This window comes from Sylvia atricapilla, chromosome 2, assembly GCF_009819655.1.
Source record: "Sylvia atricapilla isolate bSylAtr1 chromosome 2, bSylAtr1.pri, whole genome shotgun sequence".
Lineage (NCBI taxonomy): Eukaryota > Metazoa > Chordata > Aves > Passeriformes > Sylviidae > Sylvia > Sylvia atricapilla.
In genome coordinates, this window is record NC_089141.1 from 80,617,055 (window position 1) to 80,643,537 (window position 26,483).

Below are 26,483 nucleotides of genomic sequence, written 5' to 3' on the forward strand. Positions count from 1 at the left end.
AGCACGGTGAAAACTCTTATTTTCTAAAGAATGCATCTTAGAGTAAATACAAGCGTATGCCAGTTAATGTGAACAGGGGCTTGAGCCACATACATCCTGAGGTCACTTCCAACCTCATCTTATTCTGTAGTGTTGTGACAGAGAGAACAGGATGCTTTTGGGCTGGCACAAGAAAAGAAAAGTCTGTATAGAAACTTTGGCAGAATTTTATATAATGGGGAAAAAAAAGAAGGCAACTTCATGAATTTCATAAGAGGTATCAGTATTTTTATCCAGTTTAGATAATAAACAATAGGTATTTTGATGTTTCAGGCTATGGAAAATATTTGTGGATGGATAAATTGAATGTTAATTTAAAAAAAATTACCTTGTGTTAACAATTCTCATATCTATTGTTGCTTATGTTTTTTCCTATAATATGTTATAAAAAATTGCCAAACAAATGTCAGACAATTAGCAACCACCCACCTAAGCTGAATGGCACAAAAGACATTTATGTGATGCTTAATCACATTTTATGCTAACACTAATAAATCCTCTTGTGAGTATTTGAGACAGGGTAGTCAGGACTTTCCTCCAGCTGTGGAAGTCTTCATTTTGGAAAAAGAGCAAGGGGAAGTCTACTCTAACCTGTAGTGATGTTTTTTCAGAATCTGGAAGTGATACAATTCACTTGTCTCACAGACTCAAATCTCAAGTCTGCTGGCCCAGTCCTATTTTATACGAATAAATGAGATAATCTGGCAGAACTTGTGTGAATCACAGTGCATTTGTGCAGCCCTCTTCGAAGGCCTCTGCTGCCTGACAGTCAAGAAGCACACCTTTCCACTGAAAACTTCTTATTGGTTTTACTCTGTGGTTGGCATTTCATAGGGGCACTCCTTAAATTGATTGCATTGCTAATTTTTCATTTGCTGTCCTTTAACAGCTGGAAACAGTGAAAGTGATGGCCAAGAAGCAGTGAGGAAAATAAAAGAAGAAACTTTGACTGGAAAAGGTACCATATTATATCCTTTCCTTTGAGAAACTGTTTTTCTTCTCTTTTTGCTGTCATCTCCTGTGATAAGAGGTCCCTGTGTGTATTGCTAAGGTTTGTGGGTTTTTTTCAAATTTGGGGCAGTGAAACAGGTTGCCCAGAGCAGCTGTAGATGCCTCCTCCCTGGAAGTGTTCAAGGCCAGACTGGAGGGAGCTCTGAGCAGACTGCTTTAGTGGAAGGTGTCCCTGCCCATGGCAGGAGGTTGCGAATTAGATGATCTTTAAGATCCCTTTTTAACACAGATAATTCTGTGATTCTATGAACCAGATTCCTGAAATAAATCTGACTCAGAGGTAAAATGCATAGGATATTTTTTTAAAATATGTTTTCAACCTTGTTTGACTTTTCTGTTTGTCATTACAAAAGGGCTACCTGCAAGTTGCAGTCCGCCTGTGTATGTGTATGTTTTAATAGATGGGAAAAAAATTCAAAATACCAGTAATTTTTGCTGAGGGGAGTATGACAGCAGAAAAGAGTGTGTGCTCTTTTCCTTTGCTTGTTTTAGGAGTTAATAGGTTTTTGAAAGATCAAGGCTGCTTTATTGGGTTATTGGGTTAAGAGGTTATAACACTTTGCAAAGTAAAACCATTTTCTTAAATATAAGTGGAAGTTTCATATTAAGCCAAAATTCCTGCTTTTTTATGCTTCTTCTCTTATTTTATTTATCTGATGATCTATCATGTTTACAGAGGCATAGGACAGCATAGCTTGATAACTGAGAGAAAAGGCATCTTCCACACTTCCTGTTCTGTGACTGTAATTTACCGTTTATGGTGTAGGTTAGTGCAGCTCATATTTTTGTCCCTGGGTATCACTGGGTGTAGTTCCTAATGGTGCATGGTGTGTCATTCCTGCCACTTTGATGTGTCGTTTCATTGCAAAATAATAGGGCAGTGTTGCTAGTCCAACCTATTTAGGATCTTCATGGCTTCTTGTGAGATCTGATTCTGGTTTTGTGCCTCTAATAATTACTGTTACGGTGATCAAAATACATGTTAATTATTGTGTTAAAAAAACCTTTCATTAAGATTTATCTTTTGACTTAAATAAAGGTATATCCATTATAGCCTCAGGATACATGTATGCCAGTTAAAAGCTTCATAAATTAAGGCATAGTTAAAAGGATCATGAAAGGAAAAAGGTAATTATTACATCATTAAAATCTTTTGCTGGAAGTTTCTGTACAGAGACCAAAACCAGTTGGAAGTAATTATGCCACATGACTTGCATGAAGCTAAGTAAACCAGGGTCCATCTTATTTTCTTCCTTCTGTGTGATCACAGGCTTTTCTAACACTCCAGTCTTGATTTTTCTAAGTCAGTTATAGCCCTGAGTTATAAACTGTTAAGATACAGATGTCAGTTTGAGGAAGCTGACAGTGTGTTTAAAGTCGACTGAAGTTGTTCCTCGTTGTAATTATTTTGACTGAGGCTTAAGTAATCTCAGGCTCTGACAGGTTTACCTAAAAATAAACTGGAAGAGATTTGTCTTTTCAGAATTTCTCACTGATTGAGGGAAATTTGTGTTTACAAGTGCAATGTCCTGTAGAAAAGACTTGTGCAGAACAGAGTTCCACTCCTGTGTTACTTTCTATCAACGAATTTGCTCTTTGCTTTTAGTAGGATGTTTGTGTAGATATTGTGATCAAGGCAGGGCTGTGCAAGAGTAGCACTTTTTCAAAAGCTACGATTCAAGATCTGCATAAGTCACTGCCTAAAAACATTATTGGTTGTCTTGACCTTTTTCCCCTGCTTTTTCTCTGAGCATTTTTCATGGCCCGTATGAAAACATTACTTTACAGAAACTGGTCCCATCAGGAACATCAGACTCTTGAAGGAGAACTACTCAAAATAGAATTGTTGGGCAGTCAGTGTAGTCAAGGATTGGGACAATATAGCTACTATGGACAAACAACACGAATGGATGCCATCAGTTTGTTATCTAGATCTCAGATCTCTTAGAACAAAGGAAATCTCCTTGCTTTTTATCAGGTTAGACAGCAAAAGGGAGCAAAAGACCTTGTCCTCTCCTTGTTGCCTGGCTGAGCCATACATAGCACAAACATCCCCAGAGACAGCTCTGGGAAAATGCCAGGCTTATTGAATGCAAGTAATTACAATGTTTTTAAGGCACTGTCATCCTTCTCTGTCTCGGCCCACTGTCTGTCTGGGGCTCTGTCTGATATCTAAGGGTAAGTAGTTTTACTTGACATAATCTGTACTTACTTCTGGGACAAGTGAGGTTCAAAGCATGTACATCAGTAATTCCTATGAAGCAGCTGATGAGCAATAATGTGCTAACAGTTGCAGAGGAGGATAAAGGACAGTAATAAAAAGGCTATGCATGTAGGCTATGGGATTTTTCTTTTTGTAAAAACATGGCAAGACATGAAAAAAGGATGGACAAAACTTCTGAATACAGGGAGGCAGGAAGCCTGGTTTCCCATGCTGGAGGCATGGAAAGCAGAGCCAATGCCAAAAGACAGTAGAGTACTGGAGAGAAAAGCAGTTGCAGCCATTTGCCTACAAAGCAGTGATGCTAAAAGACTCAGAAAATTTAAGCAATGTAGCACACTTCACCTCTTCCTTCCACCTATCCTCTCCCCTGGTGCTGCATCAGAAACCTGCTTGGTTCCTCTCCCTGATAATTCCAGACTGTTTAATTGTCCTCCTTGGTTTTGAGTCTCTATTCTGGGTAACCTATTGCAAAGAGTAAGGAGGGAGAATGTACACGGGCAGTTGAGTGGAAGTAAATAAGCTATGAGTCCTTGGGGCATGATAGACCCAGTTAGCTTAACCATCAGAACCTCTTCCATGATAAAGAGATCACAGCCCTCAGATATCCAGAACAGCCCAGAAGTAGTGCTGCACTGTCATTAAAATTCTCACATGGACCCTATTTCCAAAAAACCAATGGCAACACGTTGCTGCACTCTGAGTCATAAAGCTGGGAGAAGCCAGGATGCTGTGGACGTTTATTTTGCTTCCATTTGTTAAATTAGGAACTTGTGTTGTTAATAGTAGCAATTATATGGCTGGGAAAATCGTTGATGGCTCAGGATTGCCACAGAGATATTCTAATTGGAAAGGTCTCTGTAATTTGCACATAGGGTGTGTCTGTGTTAGTGTGTTCCTTAGTAGATCAGTTGGATGCTTTTCAGGCAGCCCTCAGCTCTTGGCTGCTTGCTGAGCACAGGTTCCTATCAGGAAAGGTATTGCAGGTCCTGGCCTGGATTCCTTTTGGGCAGGACTAGCCTGAGAGGTGAGTTGCAGCAGTAACAGAGCCTTACTGCATGGGAGCAAACTTAAGAGTTTATCTGAACTAAGCCTTCCATAGACCTGCAGCAAGTGCCTATTGCAGGTGCCCAGCACAAAATGAGCTCCAGAAATGGGCTTCTGTTGATCCAAACTGCTTGTTAATGGAGCCATATCCATAGTTACCAGTTGTGAACAAACTTCATTGAGGTGCAGAAATGGGAGATTTCTGTGGTAAACTCAGCTCTCAATGATACTGGAAAATAATCTCTCCATTTAGATAACAAAGTTCAATCGCCTGACTCATTTACCCTCAGCTTATGTCTCTGCAAATGAAAGCTGGTTTTAGCCTGGTGATTACAAACATACAAATGTTGGAAATTCATATATAAACATGAATGAAGGCTTCATTCATTCCAGCAGAGGTTCATGAATGCCAATGGAATCAGCAATTAGCAAAACTTTCTGCATAAATATCACATAGCGCAGTACCAAGGGAAGGCTCTCACAAATGGAATGTAGGAGCTGGAGTTGCAACTAGCGTCAAAAGAGAAAAAAATTAACATTTAGTGAGAAAAGAGGGTGTAAAAGTCATATTAAGTGTAGACCTCTTCAAAAGGAGAAGCCTGCGTTTAATCTCACCCAACATTTTTGCGGCAATTCAAATAAAACCACAATTACAAAACTTCGAGCTAAATTCATAGTGTTCATGATACTTCTATTTGAAGTCAGGTGAGAAAGAAAGAAGATACTTTCTCCCTCAGAGTCAGAGGAATGCAGAGGTTAGCACGGTGGCAACCAAATTGTGTCATTTACAGTCTGACCCACATCAAGACAGCGTGGGCCAAATAGTAGGATGAATTGTCTTAAAAAGAATTTGCGTGCATTTAACAAGCTTGGCTTTTTCCCAGAGCTTTCTCTAGAGATGTTTATGCTACATGAGGCTCAGCCAGGGAATTAGGAGATGACAAGGTCTCTTGCTCCCTTTTGTAGTATGAATTGGTAATAAATAAGGAATTTTTCCTTTTTATTAGAGATCTGAGATTGAAGAACTGATATGAAAGAAGAAGGGCTAATATAGCCAATATGTACCATGTGTAATTACAGAAAATAACTCATGGGTGCTTTCTCCACCAACATTTGCTGTATGTCAGGCACCATTTTTAACAGAGCACTCCAGCTTTTTCTGCCCTGTACAAGACTGTTGTTAGCTTCCCCTGCAGGCTAGAGGAAGTCATCTGCTGAGTTGCCAAATTCACAAACTTTTAAACTTGGTTGTGGTATTCCCAGCATGTCAGCTGGAGTTGTCTTCAGCAAAGAGTTCAGTCCAGCAAGGACTGATGCCTTGTTAATATGTGCAAAAATGTCTGCCAGGACTTTTTCTTTTGCATGGCGTGTCAAAGATATCATTATGGAAGTGGTCATCCAACCTGTCAAAAAAAGTGGAAAACAATTGTATTTGAGACATATCTTCTACAAGTGTGTGTAAGCATGTGTGAGTTTATGCTTGCTTGTGTCACAGAGATGTTTTTGTGGTGTAGTTTTGAGTTGTAAAAGCATGACACTCTGGGCTTGTGGCTAGACCTAATGTGGCTACTTTGTCTCTTCTACCACATCCTGCTGTTGGAATATCCTTTCTCTACCACTGCTGATGCTGGAAGACCTGCAGGATTGGTTTAAAGAGCTTCCTGACAATAACACTGCATTTTCCATCTGCATGGTTTCTTTCTCATGCTGGTGCATTAACCCCAGGTCAAGGTCAATGACTGCCCTCAGTTAGAGCTGTGCAGCTGAACACCAGGCTTATGAAGACATCGTGAAAGCTGAGGTGGTGATATATGAATGGGAGTAGAGAAGTCTCAGTCTGACAGTATGCCACTCTGCAGGACCCTGTGTGGAAATTCAGAGTTTTCTGCTTTGTCACTTGATGACAGATATAAGAACCTTGTCTATACATGAAGGTTTCTTTTCCTTCCATAGCCTCATCTGAGGTTATATCAGGTATATTCAAGCCATATGAAAATACCTCAATATTGAAAAATATTGTATGTGTTAAACGTAATCTAAGCTTGTGACTGGATCCTCCCCGTGCACAAGGCATGAAGGAAGACTCCTTTCTGGAGACCAAGAAAGTAACGCATGGGCTAATACTTCTTTGTGCTCATAGCACTTATGTCCCTTATCCAGTAAAGCTAGTGACTTTTTGCTTCATATTAAGCAGGGAAGATTTTAATCCACAGAAAGGTGTCTCTAGAGCTGTCTGAAAAAAATCACTTACGTGAAAAGTTTTGAAATCAATTTTCCTGCTTTTCTGTTAGTTTTACATAATTTTTTGATGCAAAATCATGATTAAATTCTATAAGTCTGGTTTTTTAATCTCTTTTTTTGTTCTCCTTTTGACCTCCAGTGTAACATGATACAAGATTTCCCTTCTCAGTTCTTACAGATACTTAAAACAATAGAGAACCCCCTATTTTTGGGGTTTCTTGAAACACTTTGGAAATTGAGTGGTCATGTTAACGGTGTGGCAAATCAGAAATTCAGAGCAATGTGAATATGGTTCACATAGCTGAGGATGAGTTGCATATCTGGATACTGAGATGGAGATAAAGCCTTTCAAACGGGAAATGTATTCATAATGCAGGCACAAGCTCTGCCTGTTGGTTTCCTGAATTCCCATTTCCATTGGAAATGTGAAACACATTTCATTAACAGGCTTTGCCACTAGGAAACATGATTTTCTCTTATTTAAATTATCTCTAATTGAAACTTAGAGACAAAGAAGTGCACAGGTGTAGCTGAAGGCAGAATAGCAAAGTCCCATCAGATGACTTGAAATGATTTTCTGACTGTAAATCACCAAAGCTTTGTGTGACTAATGGCACCAAAGCTCTGAGGTTAGAATTTTGCTGATTGTGCTGCCCTACTGAAGGCAATCTGGAGAAAGGGAGTTTCAAATTAAAATTGCCTCTTCAAGGCTGGAAAAAGCTCCCATTTCAAACTTTTACAGGATTTTGATCCTCTTGTAGGTACTTGTAGAGTCATGATGTTGTGCAGTGACTGAATAAAGGTGCTCCTGGGTTTGTCACCTCCTTTAATAAGCCATTATTTTTTCCATCTCGAGCAGTAGTTGAAGGCAGATTCTGTGAGCTATTTCCAGACCTTGTCTGTTTTCAAGAAAATTGCCAGCATATACTGAAAGACAAAGCCAAGAAAAAAGCAATTTGTTTTCCTCTCTGGAATGCTTTCATATTTCCCTTCCAAGAACTACATTATATAGACCTATCTTCTGTGGGTTACATGTAGAGCTTTAGAAGATAATTTGCTTATAACAAGTAGAATATTTTCTGTAGAAATGTCATTGGCTTCTGTAATGGGGATCCAGCTTCCAAGAGCATGGAGAAGTCGTGGGCTGAAGTAAATGTGGAATAAGCAGAGCCTGTATGCTGTGTGAGCAACCTCCCAGGTATGAGCTGCACATCAAACAACAGATGCTGGTCAACGTGAGTGTGCAGGCACTGCTGGTCTTGTCAGCTCCATCCTTGCAGCACTATGGCAAAACTCCAGTGGAAGCACAGCTAGAGAGGAGCTTCCTCACCTCTGAAGTACCAATGACAGTGTGCCCAGGCTTCATTTGTGCTTCAAGGACTATTTTTCAATGGCAAAGGATTAAAGCTCTGAATACATGTTCCAGTTCTTAAATGAGTTATGAGCCAGGCTCTCCCCAGCAGTGCCCAGTGACAGGATCAGAGGCAATGTGAACAACCTAAAATGCAAGAAATTCCATTTAAAAATAGAAAAAAATTTGTTTTGTTTTAGCATAAGAGCTTTTGGGTATCAGCAGAGGTTGCCCATAGAGTTTGTACATTCTCCATCTTTACTGAAAAGTCTTCTGAACACAGTCCTGGGCAACCACCTCCAGGTGGCCCAGTATGAGCAGAGACAATCTTCTTCCAGCCTCAGCCACTCTGGAACTCTGTTAGTCTAGCAAATTCTAGCTGCCAAACCCACATGAAACCCTGTCTGCTTTGTGTGTCTAGACCTGAATACAGGTACTGTAACATACACAGGTTCCAGGACTTCAGGGCCTCCCAGAAACTGTATCAGTGTTTATACCATGCCAATATTAAGACTCTTAGCTGTACATACTGATAAGAATAGCAATAATTTTACCATAATGTAGTCTTGGGAAGCAGGTATTTGAAAAGAACTTCATAGAAGGTAAAAAATCACACCTGTGCAAGTAAAAAAAAAAACCATTCTGTGGAAACAAAGGGAAGATGTGTAGGAATGCTGATGTTTACAGCAAGAATGACTCTGAAGAAGCTTCTATTCTTGTTTCTTTTGGTGTTTTGGATTTTGGGGTTTTTATTGTTGTTGCTGTTGTTGTTTTTGTTGCTGTTTGGGTGGTTTTTGCTTCTTTGGGTGTTTTTGTGTGTTTTGTTTGATTGGTTTTTTTGGGGTTTTTTTCATTTTTTGTGCAGGTCATAGCCTTTTTTTAAGATTTAAGTTTTAAAGTATAGGTTTCAAATTTAATATGTTCAAGATTACATGATGCATGTCACCTCTGACACATTTTCATCATCTGATTGTAAATTATCATGCTTATGTTCACTTTGAAAGTCTTCTTGCCTAGAGTCTTTCAGGAAGTGTGTAATGCCAGCATTTTTTAATGTCTTTTCTGATCCTGGTGCTAGAAAATCTTCCTTGTAAGAAGAAAAAGAAATATTCCTAAAGACAGTTATAGACTCTTCAATTAAGCCAAACATCTAACATGACAATTATTACATGCCTAATAATCCTGTCTCAGTTTGGATTTCTCTTCATATGTTGAGGTACTGTTTCTGGACAAGGTGATGTGAACTGTTACCACCACCTGATTAATTTCCCTGAGATAGTGCTCTGCTGTGCTTCATTCCTCATTTAATTTTAACATTATGTCTGCCACTGATTTCTCTTACCAAGATTACTGTTGACTTCAGGCTGCTTGGCAGGAGTATCTCTTCACAACTGATGTGACTTGAGGAGACAAAGTAAATCAAATCATCTTTCCAACATTTACTTTGACCTAGTTGAAAAATAATCCTTGCCAATGTTTTAGCTTCCAAGCATGAAAAACGTGGGCCTGTGGTTGGAGAGAGATCTCCATGGCTCTGGGCAAGATTTGCTGTTGTTCTGTGTTTTCTCTCATTTTACTCCAATCTCACTTATGCTCACTTGCAGTTTTTCAAAAAGTAATTTACAACAACTAAGCTTCCTGGAACATGGATCTCATTTAAATAATACAGTGCCTGTACTTCTGTCTCTTTAAGAATTTAGTGGCATATAAGAGGGAAAATAAAAGGAAGGGAAAATAATATTATTATATTATATTTCTCCTTTTCAAAACTTTGTTGTGGCAGCTGGGGGCTTCTGAATTGGAGGTCTCTAAGAAGTTAATTTTCCAACCTAAAATATTGCAGGCTTTCAGGAGAGAGCTTATATTTAACTCTTGAAAGTCGGTCTGTGCAAAAATCCCATGGGCCTAATTGGAACAATTTTTTGTGAAGACAGAGTTTTTCCAAGAGATAGGTCTGTTTGAATGACAGTATTTGTTGGCAAAAGAGAGACAGAAACACTTTTACCCTCATATCTACAAAATAGCACAGAGAAAGTGCAGAATCTCTGTAGAGGGGATTAACTTGAAAAGTGGCAGTTTGTGTTCAGCCCGATCCAGATCAAAGGCTTTTCATCCCAACTGTGTTTATGTCCCAGACTGCTGTACTATAAAAGACAATCTTTGCTTTAGAATCTAGACTTTAAAATCTTCTTGAATTAATAAATTCTGCTTATCATTGCTTTGTGTTGATTTGCGAATGCACACTATAAATGATTTTTTTTAACAGGAAAACTTTGCAAAAGTTTGTTTTAAAAAGGATTTTGTTTAAAAATTGCCAGAAAATGGAAGTATGCTATGGAAAACACTTCTTTTGTGTGAGTCTGAACCCTCTTTTCATCAGTCTATTTGTTTTGGTTTTTTTTTGTTTGCTTGTTTTCTTTGAGCTGATGCAAAAATTAATTCTTCTGTCCCTGGCTAAGTGAAGTCTTCAAATGCGATTTCCTTCAAGCCTTTTTTTCTGAAAGTAGAAACAAAGCACAACTCCAGTGCCACCAAGGCCCATACTTTGAAATGCTAGCTATAGATAATAGAGGGATATATCAAATAATGTGCTTATTTGGGATAGAACAAGGCTGATACACTGAGTTCTCCTGAGAGTCTTAGGCTCTTCCTCCAGTTAAGATGATCTGAAGTGGCTGGAAGAACATATTAGAACATATAAGGAACATATAATGAACAACTTTTTAGTCTGGAATCATAATCCTGTAGTTATCTTGACATAACTATGTTGTGTTTACCTCTCCAGATGCCTCCAGTCCAACAGATAGAAGAGACAGAATATTGTTTGTTTGTTTGCATTTGCTTGCAAAAAGGAGAACGGTTTGTTGCAGTGTTCCCATATCCAATTAACTTCTTCTTCATCTCAGTGCAATCAAAAGTACAGCATTTGAGGCCATGTTGGCATTTACTGGACCCCAGGGTGCTGGCAGTATATCTGTGGAGATGGGAAGAGAACATCAGCAGCTTTGGGGAGCTGACAAGTTGAGCTGAGGGCTCCTTCACCCCCTCTGAGCCCTGAGCTCTGCCCGTCTCCTTGTGGGCAGGCTGTCCAGGCAGGACTGGGGCACAGCCTGGTGTCTCAGCCTCGTGCAGTGGGTGCACAGTCTTTAGGGGAGTCTGAGATAGAGGTCTTAGTAGGTTTTGGGTTTGATTTGAGGTTTTTTGTGGGTTTGTTTGCTGCTGCTGCTGTTGTTGTTCATTGGTTGGGTTTTTTGGGTTTTTTTTGGTTTGTCTGTTTTGGGTTGGTTTGGTTTGGGTTTTGTTGTTGTTTTGTTTTTCTTTAGATGACAAACTCACCTCTGCTGATGCCAAATGTAATTTCTTGGGAGTGGTCCAGAGATACCATTCTTAAGCTGTGTGAAAACTTACCACCTATATCCTTAGTCTCTTAAATGTAATTTTACCCTATTTTCTGAAGATAATGTTTTGAAAGAAAGCCATTCTTTCATGCTTCCAAAGTGTTTCCATGAGGGTTATTTTTCAGAAGCTGGATGCAAAATGGCTAATCCTTCATTTCAGCTGGAACGGTGCTACCTGCCAGCCCAAATTTTAGGGATTCGTAAGGCAGCAAAATGAAGACAGAACAGGGGATTTAATTAATTTCCTTCAGCCTACAGTAAGAGGCACGTGCTCTGGGAATCTGGGTCCAGTGTAATGTGGTGATTCACAGGGGACAGTTGTGTAAGGAGTGGGTGGGGTCTGAAAGGACACAGTGGCTGTGGGCCCCTGCCTCAGTCTGTTCTCTGCAGGAATGGACCTAGGCTGTGCTTTCCCTGCTGCCTGGCTTCATGGACCCTATCCACAAGCTGCCATTGCAGCAACCTTTTAAAACACACCTTTGTCTTGTACTAAAAATTAGTGATTTTTTTTCCCCTTTGGTTCCTTTTTAGTGCCAGGTGAGATTATATGTCACTGATGATATAAGGAGTATTCAGTTACAAAGGGATAGTATAAATTTATGCTACCAGCCTTAAATTATCCTTTTACTTGAAAAACAGATTTTTTTTACTGACCCTTTTTATTTTTTTTAAAGATTTTTTCTTTTTTTGCTGCTTAATTTCAGATTTTGTAGATTCATTTCTGATAATATTTTTTTTAATATGGTTTAGTCTTTGAGTTAAATAAAAAACAGCATTCTACTGCAATGGATGCTATAAAAAGGAATATGTACCAATGTGTTCATAGAGCAGCTGAATCAGGCACATAAAAGGAGAGAAAGTGGGTGAAAAAAGGAAAACAGATAGCAGAAAAATAGCAGAAAATAAAAAAACCCTACAACACAAATTCCACATTTCATGTTCCATTTTCTTTTCAAATAGTCATATTTTTAATTTCGTTTTAAATTTAATCCAAAATTGACGGTTAAGACACTAACATGCATGTTAATAAGCCTAAAAAATTGAGAGATACTAAAGGCTGAGAGAAAAAGAGAGACTAAGGAGAAAACCAACACAAGGAGTAGACAAGAATGAAGAAACATGAAGACAGAGAAGAAACTGGAAAGAAGTTACTGCCCCATAAACTTGAAGGAGCATAGGATCATATCCAAAAATATTAAGTTCAAGGGCTGACTGCTTATTTAGTGTTTTTGCTAAGCAGACTTTTGAGTAGATGGTCCCTGAATAAAGAATTTGAGTGACTCCATAGTTCAGGATTTCACTGTTGGAAGTTGCATTTATTGCACCAAGACGTTAGAGAAACTCTCAGAGTTTCTGTGTCAACAGTGACACAGCTTTCACAATTGTACCTGTCTGCGAGGATGAGCTGGGCTAGCATAGTGCACACAAGGCTTGTTTAACCCCCAGGCAGGGTGTGTGAGGGTACAGGCTTTATTTTAGCCCTCAGATTGCATATTTCCCACTAATGTTTCATCAAGGAAAATTGTGTGTTTTCCTTTCCATTCTCTATACTTAACTTTCCTTATCTTCTCTGAAGATCTTCCAAAGTGTTCAGCATTCCTGGCACATTTGTATTTCCACCTCTGTCTCTGTCACTCTTTTCCCTTTCTCTCTTCCTCACTCTTTCTCTCCTGTCCTTACTCTCTCTTTTTTCATCTTTCTTAAAAAAACAAAAACAAAAAAAACCCCAAAAACAAACAAACAAACCCAACCAAAAAACAACTCAGAATGGAAAATACAGCTTTGTAACCCATATCTGGCTGTTTCATATTATATTAAAGATGGTACTTGTGTACTCATAGGAGTTGCTTCTCATTCTGCAGTTCATATACTGCAAGCCAGCATTAAATACCAATGGGAACAACGTGTAGCTTTATTGTTCTTTTTCATTTTCAATTTTAAAAATAATCCCAGATTAATGGTGCTTGTGCAGACAAAAAAGCTTCATATTTTTAAACAGGACAATGTGATTTGCTATTCTCCATACTTCATCCACTATGTTAACTTAGTTTCTCTTTAGCTGGCTTCTGAGATGGAGACATAAACCTACTGCCCAACCAGGAAAAACAAGGTTCTTTATTGATTTTATACAGGATTGGAAGAGTACACATGAATTATATGGATTGCATGATATCTTTTCTCTGGCAACTATTATGTTAAATTAGTTTCAAAGCTGTCAAATTAACAAACACAAAGTAAGAGTGGCATGTTATGTCTAGTGGGTGTTTTTGTCCTAGGAAGAGGTATCATAGCCTTGAGAAAAGCCCAAAAGATAACTTCCATTATTATTCAACTGAAAAGCAGAAAAAAGTGACTGAATCATTAAGCTAATTTTCTCTGAAGGGGATGAAATAGCCATTGATGGGTTTTTTTTTCTCTTCTTGTGTTCCTGCCCTCTTCATTTTAATGTCTTCCTGGCATCTCCATTCCCACTGACCATCCCTCTGTCCTTTTCCAAAACCTTCCTTCTCAAGTCCTGTATGTGTTTCTAAATATTTCTGCCTTCCTTTTTTTTTTGTCTCAGAAGTACAAATTCTGAGTTTGGCTGCCAAAGGCAAGGCAGAAATAGTTATCAGTGGGCAGACACAGAAATTTAAAGGCAGAAACTTAACCTCTACTTATCTGTCTATGCATTTTCATCACTGCCCCTATCCAATGTCTGTGTGGCTCCCTTTTGCCTTTGACATGGGAGCTTTTTGGTCATCCCTTGCACAGTTAAACATTTTCTCCTTGCCTAGGTTAGCAAGCAAAGCCCCTGAATTATGCTATGAGGAAGGACATCCAAAGCCTGCATCCATGGCATGGAGGCACAGAGCTTCCTCCTGCTGTCTAGAGCTGGAGACTCACACTGCTGTATTTGTTTTGTACAATAGAGGCTGAAAGGGCATTACAGATCGCCACTACTGAGGTCACAGGCCTTGTTCATTCTTTCCCCTCTCTTTTGTGGCAGGTGCATTTGAAGTGCTTCTATCGGCATATATTGACCCAATTCTCAAGCATTATTAAAATCTGGGAAGCTGTTTTAGTGGTTTTATGTTCATTCTGGACATGAAAAGCAAGCAGGCAGAAACCTGTGAAACCACACTGGAGCTTTAAGAAGACAGAGTGAGAAAAAATACCCATTAATATTACTTTTCCTTTCTTGACATTTTTTTTTCTCCTTGTAAGTTGACCCATATCGTTCCCTGCTAAGGCCCAAGTAACTCCTTAACTCCTTAAAAAGTGAACGTTAAAGGAAAATAGATATAATATTATGGTCAGAAAAGAATTTGTCATTTATGCAGAACTAAGAAGAACTGTCAAGCGTTCTGTACCTAACAGTTTGTATGATTACATTCAATAAACATGACTCACAAAGCTACTTGATTGTTGTATCCACATATTTCTAACCCTTATTGAGGGGAGTATTATAGCCTTCTAAATAATGGGGTTTAGGGCGGCAATTCTATGTCTTCTTGAAAAGAATGGGAAACTTACAATTGACTTTCACCTAATCAGGGGTTCTAACCTCACCATTTCAAACACACTGCCTTAATTAGAAGCTTACCTCAGATTTATCAGGGAAGTGACAATTCCAGCAATTCATCTGGACAGTTACTCAGAGGTACTCCAGGAAGGCCAGACTTTTGGTCCTAGTTGGCCATTAACTTGTTCTGGGAGCCAAAGCACATGGCTCTTCAAATCTGCATCATAATAAGTGTGCAGACAGCTGCTATTCCCGCCCATGTACACACTTGCTACTGAAAGACCCACAAACAAAATTTCTCTATTTCTTCAGTCAGTAAGAACTGTAATTCAACTACATATTTCAAAATGTGTGCCTTGTAATATTTTTGTTTCCAATGAATTTATAGTTAATTGCAAGCATTACTTTGAAGGCTTCTAAACCCTTATTTAGCCTGTACAGTGCTGAATAGTGGTGTGATTTCTATGTATGCCAGAGTTCATATATGCTAATCAGTCTGACTGCTTAAAAAAAAACACTGCATAGCCCAGGACTAATTTGCAGGGAGGAGTAACCTGTAAAGGTTGGCTATTAGCTGGTTTCAGTCACCTTTTGTCTACACATTGCCTGACAAGCAGCTGGAGTCTTGTGCATTCCCAACAGCTTGCAGTTCCATTGCAATGAGGCATTGCAACCAGGCTTTTATTTATTAAGGGTGAAATCAAGCCAAAAATAGTCTCTGTAACTGCTGTTTTCCTTTATTCATGGTAGTTACAGGCAACAAATCAAAGATCTTAGTTGCTCTATACTATACACCCCTGCCTGCCATACACACACAGTTGCAGGCATTTTGCAGTCCTTCCTTTAATGAGCTTCTTATTCTGAAGAGGTCATACTCTTCCCGAACACTGTTTATTTTTCTCTGCTCAGGAGCAACACCTTGCACATACCTGCAATCATTCCCCTGTTAAATGTTGTCTAATTGCTCACTTTTGCTCCATCTTTCAGGAAGTTCCTAATGATCCTCCCAGGCCTCTGTTGAGCTGAATATTTCTGTGTTGTCAGCAACTTTCACCACCTGTCTATTCAGCCTGCTTTACAGAAAGTTCCTAACACCTGGCACCTAGGACTTGTTTGGGTATGAAGCAATGAACCACTACGTTTCTCTGGAGAGTGCTCAGAACTGGCAGCAGGTAGAGGCAAAGACTGCTGCTGCTGAACAGGACCATTGAGCCTTAGAGTCAGGTGCACAGGGGAAGGCTCTCCTTGGGGTTCAAACAAACCTGACACTAAAAATCTGGGCTGAGATTTTGGTTTGCGTGTTTGGTTGTTTTTCCAGTGATGTGTGTACAGAAAAGCAAATGCTCAAATAAAACAATCATGATTTGGAAATAGTCAGTGCCTTTGCCACAAATCAACTCCATCTTATAATAAGTTGTACTAAGCTCTGTGGAACTGAAAAATGAAGCTTGCAGGTTGCAAAAGCAAGGAGCTGAAGGCACCAAGAAGGTAGCATGCTAGGATGCAAGCTGCTGCTGTGTAGCATCTTTGGAAAGAGGGTATTTTATTCAGGAGTTCTCCTGTGTGTTACCTACTTCAGTGTGTGGGTGCCAAGTCTATTGAGAAGATGGAAGAGCAAGTGGTTAGACACAGAGCAACGGGCGTGCTGTGCTGACTGATCAGAAACCTTGTCTGGAAAGTGAAGCTAATTTTAAGTGAATGCAGCAAGGAAATATGTAGGAAAAAGTTGGATACATTTGGAGGCTTTTTTTCCTTTTTGTTGGAGTAAGGGAAGGAGTCAGGGAAACATGAGCTGCTGGCAAGAACATCAGAAGGCTCTATAGGGGTTTTTGTGAATACTGTGACAAGTGCCTTTAACCCAGGTATATTGAATTGAAAAGGAAGCAGGTACTAGCATGAAGATAGACAACTAGATAAATGTAAGATTTTTTGAGTTGCTTTTTCATGGCATAGAGGATATTTGTCTCAAAAGGGAGAGTTTCAAGAAACAGGTCCAAGCCTAGGGATGCAACAATAATGGTGGAAGAGCTAGCAGTAGCTGAGGGGTGACTATGAAGTCAACTGCAACTGGAGAGCTGCCAGCTATATTGGACATATTAACTGGATACACACAGATCTTTCACATTTTTTAACACAATGAATAAACAGCAGTTGGTATTGAATCTTCATATACAATTTGAAGAGTGATATAAATTGCTGACTAAATGGTCATTTCAGTAACCTGGCTCGTTTTGTCAAAGCCTCAGAAAGCAGAACAATGTGGATGAGATACAGGAATGGTTCTTAAAGATAAGCAAATGTTGGACTTTTTAATTACGGTCAGCTCAGCCTCTAATTTCATGATTATGCTTTGTTCTTTGGACTTTCTTTTTTTAATGTGCTATTTATCATTACAGTGAAGATCTAAAAGCTTAATTTCACTATGTGAGTACAGGGAGAGTTATAAATTGAGACACATTTTGGCTAGATATTGATCTTTTCTTATGTAAGCCAAAAGTGAAAACTCATAAAGGAAATAATATTTTGTTTCTTCTAAAACATGTCTATAACAGCTTGTCTTTGGGTATTTCAGCCTTTCCAAATTCAATTTTAGCACTTACGTGTTTACTTTATCTGTTTTAATTAAGAATTGGCAGGCTTAAAAAAAAAATCTATTTTATGAGCTGATATGATCTTAATTGAGAATACCTGACTCTCACATTGTCATTGATCACTTTTTTTTTGTGAGTATCAAGGCATACATGAGGAATATGTACATGAGGAATATGTAATACTCCCCCATGGCAATATCTAGCAGAAGGAGCTGAGAGAGCCCAGGTGTTTTAACAAGGTGGTTTGAAAAATCTCCAGAAACAGTATGTGATTTTGGAATGCTTGGAGGAGGCAGGAGACAGCTTTCCAAACACCTGGACTACTTGATCCATCTGTAGGATAAGCTTTCCTGCCTGAGATGTTGCAGCATATTAATCTTCTTTGCCATGTTTGACGAATTCTTTGTGGTGGAGCTCGAGAACAAAGGTGCAGTGTTTTTATGCAGATCCCATAGGAACATTGCCCCATAAAAAGTATTCTTCCCTGTCTTGTTTCTGTCAGACTTGCAGACAGACTGACGGGCAGGGGTCTGGAGGAAATGGGAAACAAGAGGTCTTAGAATGTTGTAGAACTTCTATGTCCTTACGTATTCTCTAGTAACAGAGGGAAAAGTACAGATTCTTACCTAAATAATCATTTCATTTTTAACACAAATGCAATTTCTGAGTCGAGCTTTTCAGGGTGTGCAGTTGTGGCAGATCAGACAGAAGCTGAGAGATGTTAAAACAGACAGAAGTGGGGGTTTAGCTGTTGTTTGTTGTGCAGAAGGGAAAACATGGGCACCAGCAAAGCACAGGAAAAAAAGGCAGTTGTGTCAGTGAAATAGTTTAATGATAAATGAATGCTATAAGCAAACTAAAAAATCTCAAGGTTATTTAAGAAAAAAAAAAATCATGCAATAAACTGAAAAAGTTGAATCCAGTGAGATGTAAGATAATGTGGTCAGCAGACCTTTCCTTAGATCTTTATGGGAAGAGAAAGAGACCCCAAGATTGCATCTGATGCAACTTTGGAAGAATATATCACATGCAGTATGAAGTACTTATTAGTTACACTATTAAAAAAAATTGCCTGCTGTTGCCAGGCCTAACTTTAGCTTTTTGAAGTGCCTAACTTATATTTTTGAATCGTGTCGTTCTTTCATCTCCAAGATCAAAGAGCTTGGACCTATTTAGGAATGTTTAGACTGTCATAGGCTCAGTTAACACTGCCTGTTATATAGTACCTACCCATGTCATGATTTTGGGTGATATGGCCATATGGCTTTCTGAGGGTGAGAAATATAATCTGGTCCAAATTTTTCCTGAAGAGCTATGTGTAAACTTAATCACCAAGAAAGTGCTTCTGAGTGGTGGCATATGCATCCCATATCAGGGTAATACAGCAGTACATATCAATACTGGCTGTCACCTTTGTTTTTCCAAAGAGGAAATCTGGAAACTATGGAAAGCTACTCAGGTCTGGATAATTAGGGTACAGTACAACACACACCCACCAAATTACTTGAATTGGAAGGGTCATCAAGTCAAAACCATTAGGGACATTAGGTGTTGGTTTTTTTTTTTTTTTTTTTTTTTTTTTTTTTTTTTTTTTTTTTTTTTTTTTTTTTTTTTTTTAATATTCCACAGGGGGTGGGATAGAATGCGATGAATGTATGAAATATTGAGATTCTTAAATTTCTGATCAAGGTGATCAAGGGATAAAATCATATTTCACCATTATGCGAGTTGGAAATTTCAGTGTGGGTTTAGAGGGACATGTATATCCTAGAGGTTTGTATGAGGCATCTCATCCACCATGCTGAATCAAAACCTCAGTTTCATCTTGTGTAAGGATCTCATCTGGTTCAAACAAGTTCTTTCAGATATGGGTTTTAAGTATTTTTTTCTTGAGGATGTCAGAAGACAGTGAGCATGTATCTCATTCCTCATTCACGTAGCTACAGATGCCTTTGTGAGGAAGAAGCTCAGACATACTTCATGTATTTTTTATTCCATGAAAGAAGCAAGGCCTTTCATTACTCAGCATGCTATCCCATTTAGAAATAGTCCTCTGGCATAGCTAATGTTGGGCATGCTATGGTCAGTCTGTCTAACCTCATCTATGCTTATTGCTTAAACTCAGTGACTGAGAAAGTCTTTGTGGACTGTGTTGAGTAACTTGTGGTCCTCTCACTGGCTGAAGTTTCTCTGAGGGATATCTTGGGCAGTAAGCATGTCTAAACCACCAGTGCCTGGGAGCTGATGGGAAGTGCTGTGGGAAGCAGCAGTAACTGGACAAGCCCTCCTCCTGCTCAGTTTCAGCAGCAGCAGCAGCAGCCACTGTGTGAAAAGCAGCTCCGCTGTGTTGCTATGGCTCACACACGTTTGCTGCAGTTGATTGTAGGACAAAGCTCACCTGAACTGGTCCTGGGGTGCTGGAGTGCCCTTTGGCAGGCCGTGAAGAAATAAAGAAACCAGCGCTTGGTGCTACTGGTGAAGGTGATTTTGGGAGCTTGAACTCAGGCTCTTGTGGTACTGCGCTGAACTCAGAACTCCTCACCAGCCTCAGCCATTTCAGAACTGATTGAGTCCTTCAAGCTCTTTACCCAAACACCTTCACTACTAACAGGAGAGAAACTGGCACATCTGAAAGGTGATTTTCTGCACCTTAGACAGCTCTATTAAGGACAGCAGCCTAAGTGGCTAGATGGGGCTAGACAGCTGACATCTAGGCAACTCTAGCTAACTGATTGCCTCCTTTCTTTCTGAATCTTTGCTGCCATACACAATTCAATCCTTTACAGGGAGGACAAGTGCTGGAATTAGTGAAAGAACAGATTAAAGGCTCCCAGGAAGATATATATAAGCATTTCAATCTGCTGGGAAAAAAAAAAAAAAAAGTGTCTCTTTGGAGGAAATTTTATATATATATATATATATATATATATATATATATTTATATGAGATAAGGAAGAGCAATTTAACAAATAATACACCTACCACTTCCAGATGAACTCAAAAGAGATGTATGCTAGGGTAGCTGGCCTCAGTCCAGTAAAGCCATTTGACGTGAGTAACCCTTAACAAAAGGAAATCTGTTTAGCTCTCCCTCCTTATGCTTTTTAAGACATTGATCTTGTGTCTTGATCCATTTAACCTATTGGGCTGGAGTGTTTGAGGGCCCACAAGGGAAAGGCCAAAACCTGGTCCATCATTATGTTTATCAGCCACCCCCTGCCCTCACCCAAAACCAACTTGGCAGACTTTTTTGCACCCCTGAACCGAAAGAGTTTTCCTTTTCTACAGTTTCTGTGTGTTGCATGCCAGGCCTCACCCAGTGCCTTATCCTTCAGCCAGAGTGAGATTTGTATGAACTCAAGATGTGTCAGCCAGGATTTGAGCCCAACCTTAACACAGACAGAGCATGACCATTATTGACCACAGGCACAGAAGGGAAGGTTTAACCTTTGCAATGCTAAGAGTTTGTTCTTTCTCTAGTTTTGATTTTACTTTGGGGGCCAGGGGGAACTTGGATCACTGAATGAAACAGTGAAGGGCATGAAATAATTTGTGCCATTTATGGAATAAATAGTTTAGATAAGGACCCATCAGAATTTTTCAATAACTTAGCCAGTTATAAATCTTTGTAACAAGAATACTTCACTACATTCAGGGAGTTTTGTTCCTGAATATCCTGGAATTGCATAGTGCATTTTTATATATTTCTCTGTGTTTCCGGTGAACAGTTCTAGCTCCCCATGGGTCTTCTGAACTGAGCTAGTGGTGAAACTTTTCCATATGATGTTGATTGGTGTAAATGTGCCAGGGTACATGATCTGTGAGTTAAAATCTGGATTGAGGTTCCAAAATTTTATTTGATGGTTCTGCCTTAAGGCCAAGCATGAACAACTGATATATTTTCCTATTTCAGTTCCTCTGCCTGTGTCTTCTCATTTAAGCTAGAGACACAGTAAAATCTCTGGGCATCCAAACTACCTTCTAGTTGTGCCAAATAGTGGCTATTCATCAATGAGATACTTTGCTATGTAGGATTTCAGAGAAATGTAGATATGCTGAAAGGAAAATACAAAAATATTAGGAGTTACTTTTATTGTTGATCTATTAATCTACCTGTTATCTATGAATATGCCTAGACATACCTTATGTATGTTTGTGCATTTGCTTCATGCAGTGGGCTTTTCCTTACTGCTCCAGGAAGAAGGTCTGACCTCTGTGAAAGACTGCTGGTGTGATGGCCACAGCTCCAGCATCCAAGCCTCATATGGAAGCACACTTCTGGTACATGTACCCAGTATCAACATCTAGACAAGTTAGATACAGCTGTCAGTTCTGTAGGTTCCAAAAATGTAATTTCCAGGCTAGCACAATGCTGCAAATTATCTGATGCCAAGAGCAAAGGCCAAATCTTCATTGTCTGGAATGTTTTGTCTGTTCTGCAGAGATTTGGACAGTGCTGTGTCTGTACTTGTTGGTGAGGTGTGTGTGCACAGCATCAGTGTATTGCAGATACGCCTTACCTTTCTCATTTCCTATTTTGTGCAGATGCTCCAAGCTCAAAGCAGTGTCACCTGCCCCTTCCATGAGCAGAGGACCCTTGGCAGATATGTTCCTTCCTATGTAAAAGTTTCAGGCTGCCACCACCATGAATGCTACAAATAGTTCAGCTGAAGCCATCTTTGAGCCAGACAGAAAAGTAAACCTCTCACAGTGGAAAGAGCTTTTCAACATGATCCAGATTGTGTAGTCCCTCGGGACTGTTTGTGCAGTGAGATACTCTTCACTGTGAACAGGAGTGACAGAATCTGGCCCAGAGTTACTTCCCCAAAGATGTAAATATAGAAACTGCCACAGAAACACGTGCAGGGGCACAAAAGTCTTTTTTTTCCACCCGTGATCTTTGCCAGAGAGGTCTCTCTCTCTCAGAGACTTGCTGCAGCAGTTCGAAGCTTCACTGACATTGTGGGTTGATGGGGGAAACATTGCTGATCCAGCTCAGAGAAGCAGACAATTTGCTTCTATAAAATTACACTTACTAAAACTCTTGGGATTTCATGTAGGCATATGAAATCTCTGAATCATGTGTATATCAAGTGCTCTCAGTCATGGGAGGAAGAGGGGGTCATATGAGGATGAGAAGCTCTTCAGACAGAGAGAGTAACCTTTGATGAAATGCTCAGGCCACAGACAGGGAGGCTGTCTACAGCTCGTGCAGTAATCTGGAAGTACTGATTGACAGTTTTATTGTCTTTCATAGAGATTTGCAAAACGCTGAAACCTGGAACACACACATCTGCATTATCCCATAGATGCTATGCACCTGGTCCCTGGTGTGGTAGGAGGATTCAGGTTTCTCTGCAAGGGGCATTTCTTTGGCAGGATGGGTTCTTCTTCCCCAGCTGTGCTGATTCTCAGGGAAGTCTCTTCGCTGATTGAAATGTCTCTCTATGCCCAGTAAGCACTGTTAAGCAGGCAGAGGAAATCAGGCTGAGGTTTCCTCTGTGTGGAGAATAAGATATCGGTGGTGTAATGCTTGAGACCACTGAGTCAGCCTTAACCCAGAGTTCTCACCCCCACGGCATGAATTAGCTGTGGTAATCTTTGCAAGCGGAGCTGTAAGTTACAGAACTGCTGATCAGGTATGGGTATATGGTGCTGCTTTTAGCAATATGAGTGTGTTTCTGTAAGAGTTTCGTTGTGTTACACTCATTTGCCAAGAGCTGTGAGTTGTTTGACTTTTCATTTGTGCGCTGTATGCATGCAGTGCAAGTAGCCTCCATCCTCGGCAACAAAACTTGCTTCTTTCTTTAGAAATACCTTTAGTGTTGGGAGAGATATGGAATTTTGGTTTTGCTGTTGTTAACCTCACATAACTCTTCAGTTCTTCTCCTTTTTTTTTTTTTTTTTTTTCCTCCTTTTCAATGCCAGTTACAGATCCCAGATGTCAAATAGCAGCAGCAGCTGGCTGCATGACAGATCCCTTAGGCTGCAGCTGGGTGAACACTCCTGGACTTATTCTAGCTGTGTCATATAGATGGTATGCAGATGATTTCTCTGAGCTGTCATGCTTTTCAAATGCCTCTAGCTTCTATTTTTCCTTATTTTATTCTGGTAATACACAGAGCCTGGAAATTCAGCATTGCATGCAGAAATCTTGCATGTATTGTGTACAAGGTGTGTGAATCCAAAGGATGGCCTATCCGTGCATTATTCCTTTTGCATAACTAAATGATTCAATTAACAAATACCCAGTATTCCTAATACTCTATTAGATTAGGGTTGATTGTGTCCTTCAATATTCTGTATTTCCAACAATAGCACTCTTGTATGAAGTTGAAAGGAGAGACATTAATTTAGGAAGTCTGATTGCTCTTGAAAATTATGTACCCAGTGTCCAAATAGGTTGAATAGTAGTTTTGGTACTTCTCTTCATTAAGTCAACGTCAGTAGATTGATTCAATGTGAATGACAGAACAGAGGTTCAGATTTCAACAGATGAGAGAAGCAGAAATAAGAGTAAACTTTCAGTAAAATATAACTACACAATATACTGTATTATCTACAAAGAAGAGTTACCTCGTTATATATTTTTAAGGTCATCTGTGCTGGTGAATTTCCTTTGTCATTTTTTTCTATACATTACTTTTAACTAAATCCTTTTTGTAATGTGTTGTAATCTGCCTAACAATAATGCAGTCATAACAAATGTATGGTTTTCCTTTAAACTACAGTGTATGTTTTGTAAAAGCAGTATAGTTTGAAAGAGAAGTACAATTCTGATTAAAATTTAGTGTCCTTACTCTGAATCAATAATACCTAGAGAACTGAATTATTTCATCTCAGATTATTGAAATGTATGCTTAAAACTTCAAGGTAATATTTTAAATACAATTTTCTAATGATTTCCCTCGACAGTACTGTCAAGGATATTAATCAACTCAAAACAGTTTATACTAGAAGCAGAAATGCTCATTGACTAAAACACCATTTTTTCCCTTTTGGGCAAATTCCAGGAAATAGATTTCAACAAGTGGGGCAAATGCACCTTTTGTAAAAGATCTAATCACTTCTGTGCTCTAGTTTATCTCACTTTTGTTTTCTCTAAACATTACCTGCAGCTAAAATGAAGGTGGTTGTTGTACGTACATGAGAACCCTTCCCACTGCACCTTTCAGGAATTAATGATTTTGGTTGCAGACACAATGCAGAACCCAGCTCAGAGCTCTGGGAAGATGCAGAAGTTCTATGCAAAAGTAGCAATAAGCCAACAGAATTTGCATCACCAATGAAGGTGATTCCACTGTCATTTATTTTAAATCTGAAGATAGTCTATATGTTTCTTCTTTATAGTCACTGATTTATGTCTTGTGCATTACTTTTGAGTGGGATGTCGTACAGTCTACACCTGTGTGGCTTCCTGTAGCTACTTCTGCACAACTCTAATTCATCTTGCTGCTTCCTAGTCACAACTTTCATCTTCCTAGAGACCTCTCATATTTACAGCTCTCCAAAGGACGTTGTAAACTAGGTGTCCATATAGGTCATTCTCACTGAAATTATTAATGCTATTCCCCCTAGCTCAAAGATATTTTTATTTTCCATCCCTAAAGGAAATGCTATGTATTGATCAGTGTTGAAGCTTCCTTTTGACGAAACTATGCACAGTAGACCTGTCCTGGGACTCTCTAATAGGAGATTAGTCTGAGTGCAGTCTGGATTTCTGTCCTTGCTAGTTCAGAATAGAATCCTTCTGTTTTTCTCTGGTCCCTTTTCCCCCAGCAGTATTCCTTCTCCAGCTGCAATTCTGAAACAGACACTTGATGCAATTGTTCATTCCCTTTAATCTTCTGGTGTTGTCAGTTAAGTTCCTGCTGGTCCTTTGTTCTGCTTCCAGTTGGTCAGATTGATCATTCTCGGTCTCACAGACTGACTGACATGATTGAGTGGCAAAGTATCCTCTCTACTCTGAAATAGGCTATTGTAAACCTGCAGAAACATTATCTGCTACATGTTTTTCTACATTCTGTTTCATGTCTTTCAGCACGAGGCTTTATTGCAGAAGCTCTTTCAAATTATCTCTTTTTTCTGTTGTGTTTTTTGGTTGGTTGGTTGGTTGGTTTTTTTGGTATAAAATTGTTTCTGATTTGGCTACATTCAGTTTTATCTAAAAAAATTACAAATATTCTAGAAGCTTCATGCAACACCTGAGGGAGTAAGAAATATTCTGCTTAGAAATAGGGTAATACAGAAACTTCTCTTGGTAGTTTTTTTCCCCCTTTGTTTTTTCCCCTGCTTGAGGTATCAATCATTTTATCTCCACATCTTATGCTTAATCTTGCTTTAAGCTCATCTAAATTGCTGACCATCACCATCGTGTTTTTTTGGTTTTTTTTTTCCCAAGTTACTGGTCATATTTGCCTCTATTTTCAGTTTTGTGAACTTTTGTAAGTTCTTCTGAGAATTCCCTTCAGTTATCTGTTCTTCCATCTGCCTGCTTGATCTCCTCCTCCTCCTTTAAGCCCTAGTTTCTTACAGCATGCTATGTTACCTAGCCTTAGTGTGGGTCAATATGCACAACTTCCCCTGGGACTTCAACGATCTTGATCATTATCTTTCCTTTTTTCATTTTGTTTCTCTAAAGCCTCCCACTGATGTGAATGTATCTTTGACTTCAGCACAAAGAATATCAAGCTCCACATGCATCACTGCAGGACTGCTGAAATAGTTTGAGATTTGCTTTGTAAATACTTCTGATCAAGCAGGCTACTTGTCTCCTCAGCTTATTCATGGATACTCAGTACAAAGAGGGTAGATCACCTGATGTCACTGAAAATTTATAAAAGCATGAAAATTTATAATGCTCTACAGAGCTTTTCAGTTAGGGCTTTTGTTTGGTTTGTTTGGGTTTTTTCCCATCATAAAGCATCATTGTAACAGCATAAATTTTTAGTGAGATCTTGAATTTTATGTCATGAAAGGAATTTCAGTGTGCTAGGTATGTGGGATTTTCAGTTCAGATATCATACATTAGTAGTATATTGAAATAATTCTTCTGGAAGAACCCACTACAGATAGAACT

At 39.2% G+C, this 26,483-nt stretch overlaps 1 protein-coding gene across 2 annotated transcripts in view; it reads left to right on the plus strand.

The window, feature by feature from the left end:
- Positions 1-26,483, plus strand: part of DHRSX (dehydrogenase/reductase X-linked) — a 163,910-nt gene that overhangs the window by 48,802 nt on the left and 88,625 nt on the right. For both annotated transcript variants that reach the window (XM_066313542.1, XM_066313543.1), the window contains exon 3: positions 929-997. In XM_066313542.1, the coding sequence (XP_066169639.1) occupies positions 929-997 (69 nt within the window). The remainder of the gene's footprint in view (positions 1-928; positions 998-26,483) is intronic.